This window comes from Equus przewalskii, chromosome 9 (assembly GCF_037783145.1).
Source record: "Equus przewalskii isolate Varuska chromosome 9, EquPr2, whole genome shotgun sequence".
NCBI classification, from domain to species: Eukaryota; Metazoa; Chordata; class Mammalia; order Perissodactyla; family Equidae; genus Equus; species Equus przewalskii.
The window spans coordinates 29,786,664-29,797,117 of NC_091839.1; the positions used below are offsets into that span (position 1 = coordinate 29,786,664).

At 37.8% G+C, this 10,454-nt stretch overlaps 1 protein-coding gene and 1 long non-coding RNA gene across 4 annotated transcripts in view; one reads left to right on the forward strand and one right to left on the reverse strand.

Annotated features, from left to right (window-relative positions):
• The window catches only part of FILIP1 (filamin A interacting protein 1), a 221,663-nt gene extending 214,717 nt beyond the window's left edge, over positions 1-6,946 (reverse strand). For all 3 annotated transcript variants that reach the window (XM_070558962.1, XM_070558958.1, XM_070558957.1), the window contains exon 1: positions 6,738-6,946. In XM_070558962.1, coding sequence (XP_070415063.1) covers positions 6,738-6,776 — 39 coding nt within the window. In that variant the 5' untranslated portion in view covers positions 6,777-6,946. The remainder of the gene's footprint in view (positions 1-6,737) is intronic.
• On the forward strand, positions 1,965-8,000 carry LOC139073608 (uncharacterized). The gene is made up of 2 exons (XR_011522514.1): positions 1,965-4,232; positions 7,149-8,000. It is a non-coding gene; the product is annotated as an uncharacterized lncRNA (long non-coding RNA).
• The last annotated feature ends 2,454 nt before the right edge of the window (positions 8,001-10,454 follow it).

Consider the following 10,454-nt stretch of genomic DNA (forward strand, 5'->3'; position numbering starts at 1 on the left):
ATCAATAAATTTTAAAAGCTCTCCAGGTGATTCTAATTTGAGCCAGGTTACAAACTTTGGGGTAGATTGTCAGTTCCTGAAAGGTGGGGACTGTGTCTTCTTCAACTCTGAGGAAGCAGGTTGTATTGGACACACTAAGGGCTGGCAAAGATGAAGCAACTCCAAAATCTACATGTTTGTTAAGAAATAAGGCAAGAACCGGTCCAATTGCAGCTTCTTATAAATAGATTCACAGGCTCTGCTAACAGTATGCCACTACCCCATTGCCCAGAAGACTAATGAGGGTGGAAACAGCTCCTTTTCTACTCAGTTCAATGCAATTCAATAAAAGTATTCAGCATGCAGGTGTTTTTTAAATAAAAAACTGCATTGTAACATATCCATATATATACAGAACAACATATGCATAAAGTCATGAATTACAAGATTATTTATAATAGGAAAATATTGGAAATAATCAATGCTTATTTATAGGGGACTGGTTGAATAAATTATGGAATGGAGTACCATGCAAACACAAAAAAGAAGAGAATAAGAGAGATCTCTATGAATTAATATGGAGTAATTTCCGGGATATATGTTAAGCAAACACATCAAAGTTTTAAAAATCTATTCTATCATCCTACTGCGTAAGAAAGAAAAGGAAATATATGTTTGTTTTGCCAAAAAGAAGAAAAGAAATACAAACAACAAAAAAGTGAAAATGTTTACCTATAGAGGATGGGTGGGAATGCAATAGAAATAAGGATGGAGTGACGCTTCTGTGAGCATAGCATCTTACATAGTTTTAACCTTTGAACCACGTAAATGTTTTCATATAATCAAAAATTAAATTAAATGACTGTAAAAAAATTAAATTGAACACAAACACAAACAAATGAACCCAATGGTATCAAATTATAACATAATCAAACAGAAAAAAAAATTAATTCAAGCAACTTTTGAACCCATTACAATACATCCTTAGTGGGATATATTCCAAAGACAAAAAGAAAGGAAATCTGAAACTTTACTCAGTATTGAATTGTTAGAAGTGACATTGTGTTGAAACTCTGAAATTATTTTATGCATATTGTAGGACACAGTAAGTAACATATTATAGTTACTAGGAACCAAGATTTTCACTGTAAAAAATTGTTATACATGTATATATAATAAGCATATATATTAAACAACAAGAATAAACCCTGAAATATTAAATTTGAATTGTATTATTTTTAAAACTAAATTAGAACAAAGCAATCTCTAACCCATGAAAATAAAATTATGTTCAATTGGTGCTACAACCACACAGAAAAGAACTTTTCCAAGTAGTTTTAAAATATAAAATGTGATTGTACATCTCTAGAGAGATATACCTTAAGGATGGAAAGAACTACCAAAAAACCTTCTGTACCTCTTTCCTGTAACCATATTGTGGAGAACAGTGTTATTGTGAGATCATGTACGCAGTGCAGAAGGAAGCAAATCAGTGATCGTGTGATGTGCTGTTTCTTTTTCCTGGTGTCATTGAGAACCAGAATTCTTAGCAAGGGAGAAGAGAAAAAAATGTAAGACAGAAGTGGTTCGTAAGAAGCCTGTAGTCCTAGTTTTGAATTGGATGTTTTAGTATAACTCCGGATGTAATTCCTCTTTAAAAGGAATTTCTGGTTCTCTCCACTGAAAAGGCCTAAAAACAATGATTACCCCATTGGCAATGAGTATCCCTAAAGCCTAGATTGTGCTCATTTAAATACTATTTCACAGTAAAAGAAACCAAGACTCTTGGAGAAGTGGCTGGTTCCAGGTCTCAGGCAGAGAAAATACAAGGTGAGCCTAGAACATCTTACCCCACGAGGCAAGGAACTGCTCAAAGACGAGTGACGTAATTCGAGAAGGCTTCCCCTAGCTCAATCTGGGATAACCTGAGCATCAAAGGCGACTGAAAACAGTAAAGGATTATGACATATCAAATTAAAAATAGAGTCCATACTTATACTTAAAAAAAAGAGAGAGAGAAGAAAGAGACAGGAGAGGAAAAACTGTTTTTGATACAAGAATGACAGCTAAAACTGTAAAAGAATGAAAGAGTTGTTTTAAGCTAACCTTTCTGCCTTCCCCAATGCAATGACTGATTTAGGCAAGAATCATTGATGGATAGTGGAACCATTGGTTAAAGGCTGATGGGAACAGTATATTCGCATGGTCTCTAAGTAGCCCATGAAATGCTTACTAATTTTAAAGAGGGCAATATTCCTTCAAAATGGAGCCATCTGGCAGTCTGCCCGTGACTAAGTGGTCATACTTGGCACCACCAATAATGAGACAAACTGACTGACAGCTTCCTGACATCATGCAATAAGCACACACCGACTATGAACCTGCATTGCCAGAATGTTTAATCTAAATCTAATCATAAGACAAATTCAGAATGTAAGACATTCTAAAAGACAACTAGTCTGTATTCTTCAAAAATAGCAATGTCATGAAAAACCACACAAGGTGGAGGGGATATTGGAGGTTGAAGAGACGGACACAGCAACAAAATATAATGTATGAACCTTGATCATATCCTGAATCAAAACACAAAACAGCTATAAAAATTATTCTGTGCACAGTTGGGGAAATTCCAATATGAGCTGTCAGTTAGATGATATTATGAAAGTACTGTTTTCTAGATGTGATAACGGTAGGAGATTGTCCTTATTCTTAGGAAATGCATGCAGACTGTCGTGATGACGTCAACTTATTTTTAAATGGCTTGGGAAAAAAGGGTGTGTATATGTACATATATATACAAATCATCCATAGACAAAATATATTTATGACATATATTTATATACATATGTTATGTATACAATTTAGAGACAGATGGGTGTTCATTGTACTTGTCTTTCAAATTCCTGTAGGTTTTAAATTTTTCAAAATAAAAAGTTGGAAGAAAAAAGAACCATTTTTTTGCTAAGAATGTTACAAAACAAAGATTATATAAGGTAAAAAAAAAAAGCTCATAAGTAACATGGCTTTCAAAAGATGGAGACATTCTCTGTTGTGGAGATCAGGAAAGCCTTCATAGAAGGAATTGCAGTTTTAAATGTAAAGGTTTTGAGTTAGGAAGGACCTTAGAAATCATCTAACTCAACTCCCTCATTTTGTAGATGAGAAAATTGAGTCTGAGGGGCCAAGCGGCTTGTCCAAATTCAACAAAGGTTTAGTGCAAAGCTGTGAGATCTACAGCCCAGCATCAGGAATGGCTTCCATTAATCCATCTATTGAGCAACTCCTACACCAAGCTGCCCCACTTCCCGGTTGAGAGGGACTAAGAAGGACACACTAAATAAGGAAATGTATTCGAAGCTCAATCATTTCAAGTTTCAAAATAAAATTTAAAATCAATTTGGCAAAGAAGAAGGTAGAAGAATTGCTGGCTTTGAAGATAGAGGAAGGGGTTCAGGAGCCAAAATATGTGGGCAGCCTCTGGAAGCTGAGAACACCCTCAGCTGACAGCCACCTAGCAAACGGGGATGACTTCAGTCCACAACCGCAAGGAACTGGATTCTGCCAACAACGTCAAGGTGCAAGGACATGGCAAGGACGTGGCTTCTCCCCGAGAGCCTCCAGAAAGGAACGCAGCCCCGTCGACATCCTGACTTGAGCCTGTGAGCCCCACACCGGATGTCTGATCTACGTAACAGTGAGATAATAAATTTGAATTGTTTTAAAAAAATTGACTGGGCAAAAATAGGAACCAGGGATTTATTGGCTCATATAACTGGAAGACCAGGGGTAGAGACTACAAACAGGTTTCATCCTCCACCGAGACAAAACTCAAAGTATATGTACTATTTCTCTTCCTACTTTGGCTCCACCTCTCTCTATTTACGGACAGACATTTCCTTCATGTCACAGAGGATGGATACAGCCACAGAAAACTCCAGAACGACATCTTCTCAGTTCAGCAACCTCAGAGGAAACAGAGGACTTCCTCTCAGTGTCCATTAATAATATCCCATGGAAGATTAATGAGTGTCTCAGATTGGATCGGGTAAAAAAATCTCTGACCTGAAGGACAGAGTACTATTTTTGGCCAGATCTGGGTCACACACAGCCCCACAGCCCACTGGTAAGCCGACAGATAACTGACAGCCCCACCACTGCTCCTGCGCACTCCACCCCCTAGCCACACGGAGCGAGAGGGGGCAGATTCCGTGAGCTGAAGGGTGAAAAGGAATGCTGGGAGAACAAAACAAGAGGTAATCTCTCCAATAAATGAACAACAGGAACAAATTATAAAGATAAAAATGCATGTGAACTGTTGAGAGAACGGCAAAGGTCAATCCAGAGGGGTTCTGGGGAAGAGTGAGGGAAATGTCCTTGGAGCCACATTGTGGAAGCGAGTGAGTGAAATGACAGGCTGGAGAACGTGGTACTTAATTAGGTAGAAAGCGCAGAGCCACTGGCTTTTTTTAAAAAACCCACAATGGCATGATTTAATCCGGGATGTGGGAAGATTATCAGTCATCAGTGTTTAATAATGTTTCTCAAAGTGTAGTCCTTGGCCCACTAATATCAGAAATCACCTGGGTACATTGTTAAAAATGCAAAATCCTGGGTCCCACCCAAATTTACCAAATGAGAATCTCTGAAGGTGGGTCACGGGTGGCTGCATTTTAAATAAGCATTGTAGGTGTTATTTCTACATTCTAAAAGCTGAGAACAAACAGGGTAGGATTTTAATAGGAAAAAAGTGTTTAACAGTAAGCCTGAATGATTCATTTCCAAAATGTTTTAGTGAAATGGAACTCTCCCCCTTAGTCCTCATGCATTTTGTCTATCCCTAACTAGCTGTGTGATGGGGCAATAATTTAGCAGCTCTGAACCAGTTACCCAGGCTAAAAAAAGTAAAATTTGGACTAATCTCCTTTTAAACATTATGATATCATGGTTTTTACATCCTGCCTTGACATATTTCTACACCAGTGTGCAGTAAAGGGTAATTCAGCAGGCCTAGGCTGCTCAAACTCTGCACATTACGAAGAAAAGACGCCCTGGATGGCTCCTAGGAGGTAACTTCTGAGTCCTGGGCATTTCCTCCTGATAAGAGTGTTTTGTATGCCTCAGGCCTTGGGCCATGCTGGTGGATTTGGCCTACGGTGGGCTGGACACTGAGTAGCTAACGAAGGTCAGTCATGTGGGCACCCACATGCCTATGTGACTGATGCCCAGTAAAAATCCTGGATATCAAGGCTCACGAGAGCTTCGCTGGTTCACTACTTTACACATGTTGCTGCATATCATTTCTGGGAGCATTGAGGGCATCACCATACAGCTCCATTGCGAGGCAACACCTGGAAGCTCGTGCCTGATTTCTCCTAGACTTTGGCCATGTACATTTTCCCAATGCTGATTTTAATCTGCATCCTTTCACTGTAATAAACCATAACCATGAATATAACAGTTCTTCTGAGTTCTATGAGTCCTTCCAGCAAATCGTCAACCCTGGTGATTGACGCAATCAGCATTTCAACATTATAATACTTTCCATGTGGTTTTCAATTCAATTAAGCTTAAATATTGCTTAAATAGGAGATTTTGTATTAATTTTTCATTTTGCTGCCCTTTGACTCAATATCTAGCAGAGGTTTATCCTAAAGAAACAATAAGAAATAAGAAAAGCGCTATATGAATTAAAACGTTTATTACAGTGTAGTAGAAAATTGAAAACAATCTAAATATTTTAAACAATATAAGTATGGTTTAATAAATGATACTGTTTCGACTTAGTGGAATAGTTATTAAAATGTTTGATTAAAGAACACAACTGTTCCCAGATTGTGTATGCGTGTAGACAAAAACTAAAAGAGAACATGGACAAATAAGAGATAATTTGTTGTAGTGTTTGGATATTTTTTTAATGCTTATTATTGTTGTGATAAAGTTGTTTTTACAATAAATAAATACTTTTAAGAGCCAAATTATAAATTTAATTCGCTGGTTTATGGTACTAATTCAATATTTTGAATATGACCTACTGAAAATCAAGACCATCAATTAACTAAAATAGACGTTCTAGGCTCCATGTGGAATCCAAGCCCTGTCCACACAGGACTAGGAAATCGGAGAACGGAGCCGTGTGGAGACGTCAGGCAGTGCAAGGACACTGGGCTTTGGGGTCAAAGCAGCTTGGCTGAGTGCCAGCTTCTCTCGCCCCTCCTGTGAGGCTGTGAACAGCTCCCTTCACCTTGCACAGCCCGAGCCTCCTGACATGGGAAATGAGGATAAGAACAGCTGCTCTCTGGAGTTATTGTCTAACTCTGCAAACGTGCCGGCATGAGGAAAAGCTGAGTAAAGTGCAGTCTCTTCTCCCTCCCTCAATTCCGCTCTCAAAGGTTGTAGATGTTAATGTCTATATTTTTTAAAGTGCTTTTCATTCTGTGATATCTAGTTTCAATATCATATTAATTATGAAGTAATGTAGTCTCATGGCATAAATATGGCCCAATAGATCTGAAAAGAAATCTTAGTTTTTAGGTGATTGGTTTAATGGATAAATACATACATTACATTTTTTTCACTTGGCTAAGTCATAAATTTAATTTTGAAAATCAAATAATCTCATTCAAACCTCTGGTACTAATTTTCAAATCCAAAATAGAGCAACATTAGCATGTAAAGATTTATCAGAGGTCATTAACGAACCAGAAATAACAACAAAGGTAGAAAAATAATGGAATAAAATAACAGGTGGAAATTCTTACCACAGCCACTGTCACTGCTTTCCAAAAGCTTCTGGGCATTGTATTTTTCTAAGGAATTCAAAGACGCAAAATTTAAAAATCTTTTCTCTATTTTTAAGTGCACAATACAAAATTGCATACAAATTGTCTTTCCTCGGTTAGCTCAAAAGCAAAATAAAATGATAGTGCACAAATATTTTCACCCAGTTTGCAATAGCTCTTTGGGAATCCAGCCTGTCTGATATGTTACTTGATTATGTTTTTGTGTGGGAAGTACTCTCCCTACCAAAGCATGGCCTTTGTTTGGTCAAACAGGACAGTCAGAGGAAAACAAGCAAGACAATTTTCATTTTCTTACTAGTAGGAGTCAAGCCTGCATTGAGGAAATATTTGTCACGCTCGCCACATTTTTGTCATGCTCTTGTCTCACAGATCCAGTGTCCAACTCTGAAGAAAGAAGAATGGCTGCTGTGTCTAATGCTGGAGAAGCACTCTCTGCCGCCTGCCTGCCCTCCTACAGGGTAGCCAGGCCAATCTTTCTTTCTTTCTTTTTTTTTTTAATTGAGGTTATGATAGTTTCCAACCTTGTGAATTTCAGTTGTACATTATTGTTTGTCAGTGGTGTTGTAGGTGCACCCCTTCACCCTTTGCGCCCACCCCCACCCCCCCTTTCCCCTGGTAACCTCTAATCTGTTCTCTTTGTCCACGTGTTTGACTTCTACATATGAGTGGAGTCACAGCGAGGTTGTCTTTCTCTATCTGCAGGCCAATCTTTCTAAAACGTTACTTTTCACATCTGAATCTTGCTCAAAATTTCCTCAGGTCTCTCTTTTGTCTCTCGCCTGACGTCCAGGCTCTCCAGCCTGCTGCCAATGATTCCTCCCACCAAAAGCACCCCAGGAACAGGGGCAGACTAGTCCACCTCTGCACCTTTCTTCATTCTGCTACAGCTGCTTAGACATACTTTTATCCAAATCCTAATCATCTTACAAGACTCAGCTCAAATGCTCTCTCACTCGTAAGAGAGAGGCTTATGGCTCACGCAGTAACTCTCTCAGAATGCCCATAGCAGCTTTTGTCTGAACTTTTCTTTTGACATTCAATAAAATACTGCCTTGTACCCCTACCAGGTCTTTTTTATGATCCATCTTCTACTCCAGTTGTTGGAAAATAGTAACTGTATACCATGGAAGCAAAAATTATTATTGTATCTGTGATAGATTGCATAATTGTTTGCAACTGTTCACTCCCTCCTCTGTGAATAAAATATCTTTCCCACCCCCATTGATTTTGGGCTTGCACATTCTGACTTGCTTTGATCAATGGAATATTTGCTACACATCACTTCAAAACAAAAGCTTTAAGAAGGATTACAAGATTCCAAAAGGCTCCTAGTTCCTGTGCCCTCTGCCACAACAAAAGCAGGTTGTACATAAGGCTTTCCTTTACTTTAGGTCTCAAAATAAGGAGATATGTGTGGGAGACTCAGCCAACAGTCTGGAGTAGAATCATAACATCCAACCAGTAGCTGACAATATGAACCTGAACAAGAAATAAATATTTTTGATATTGTAAACCACTGAGAATTTGAGATTGTTTGTCATGTAGTGAAAGCTGACTGATGTGACACCTCATATTTTGTAGCACTATGTCCTGTGTCCACAATATCTCATTTAACTGACACAATAGTCCTGTGTGTTACATACTTCATTCTCCCCATTTTACAAATGAGAAAATAAAGATAAGAGAGGTAAAGTGATTAATCCAAAACACATATACTGTAAGATTTCAGAATCAGACTCATTTGGCTTTGAAGTTAGATTCTGCCACTTATTGAATATAGCTTCATAGGCTTGATACAATCTCACTAAAACTCAGTCATACTAAAACTCAGTCATATGTAAAACAGACAATACTTGAGTTCTTCTCACAGTGTACTTCTAAGGCTGTTGGGAGGATTAAATTAAGTCATGTGTGTAAATGACCAAATGATTTAATGAATGGGTCCTAATTTATATCACTCCTAAATCCGGCCCTGAGATGATAAAGCACTTGGCATGGGTATTTAGGAAGCACGTCTTAGAGAGCAGGGAAAGTGACACAGAGAATGAGGAAAGTCAATAAAATGATCAAGTTATGATCTGGGAAAACAGGCTCAATCCCACCAAGACACCATGTGGAATATGTTTCAGATGGCCAAGTAAGATCCTATTAGGCCCAACCCCTTTATATATAACTACTACAAACTCCAGACAAAAAAACAAACAAGCAAAAATGGGAATGTAAACAAAACAAGTGAACAAGCAGATTCTGTAAAAATCAAAACTGAAGAAGGATGAGAAGAGCACGAGTTTGCCATCATTACAGACGGCAACCTGAGGGCAGGCTGAAGTTAGCACTGCACAGTTGCCTAAAACTCTAACAGAAAACAGTCTATCTGGCCTGAAGAATCGGAGGATAGAATTTAGAGCAATCACAGAGCCTGGAAAGTTGGGAGGATGGGATCTGAGAAAGAAGCGAGCCGGAAAGGGAGAGCCCTGAATTCTGTTTATAACTCTGCCCACATCTCTGAACCTTACATGAATGGGGCAGACTCTCATACCTCAGCTGAGGACAAAAGGAACAAGCAGAGATTTGAGCTGCTGCTAAGAGAAAGTGTTTAGAGTTTGAATTTGGCCAAGTTAATTTCCCACTTAAAATAAATTAACACTCTTTGGAGAAATATAAGAATCTAGAGTCTTCACTACATAACATTCTACAATGTCCAGGATATAATCCAAAATTGCTCCACTTATGAAGAACCAGAAAAAACATGACCCATTTTCAAGAGACAAGACCATGAACCAAGACCAGCCCCAAAATGATCTAGATATTGAAATCGGCAAACATGAATGTTAAAGCAGATTTTATGATTCTGCTCACTGAAATAAAAGCAAATATGCTTGTATTAAGGAAAATGTAAAGAATCTCAGCAGAAAAATAGAAACCATAAAAAAAGAACTAAAAGGAAGTTCTTGAAAAAATGAAATTTTGAAAGTAAAATCTCACTGAATGGGCTTAACAACAAATTGGATATGAAAGAAGAAAGAAGCAAACTTGAAGATAGATCAATAGAAATTATTCAATCTTAAGGACACATATCTTTAAAGATTTTTTTCTTTAATTATGAGAGTCTTGGGAACCTGTAGGACAATGACAGAAGTCTAACGTACAGGTGTCAGAGTCCCATAAGGAAAGTATAGTGAGAAAGGGGAGAAAATGATACTTGAAAGGCAATGGCAAAAAATGTCCAAATTTGGTGAAAGACATAAATTTACAGATTCAAGATGCTCAGAAGGAGAAACACAAAGAAAATTATACCTGGACACATCATATTCAAACTGCTAAAAAGCAACAATAAAGAGAAGATCTTGAAAGCAGCCAGAGAAAAATGATACATATAGAGGGACAGCTGTGTGACTATGCACTGACTTCTCGCAAAAACCATGGAGATCAGAAGACAGTGAAACAATATCTTTAAAGTGCTGAAAGAAAAAAGTAAACTGTCAATCAAATTCTATATCCAGTGAAAATGTCTTTCAAGTATAAAGGCAAAATAAAGACATTTTCATGCAATAGAAAACTACAAGAAATGCCAAAAAACAAAACAAAACAAAAAACTTCTTTAGGCTGAAAAAAAGTGAAGCCAAATGTAAACTCAAATCTGCAGGAAGAAATAAAGAACTTTAGAAATGGCTA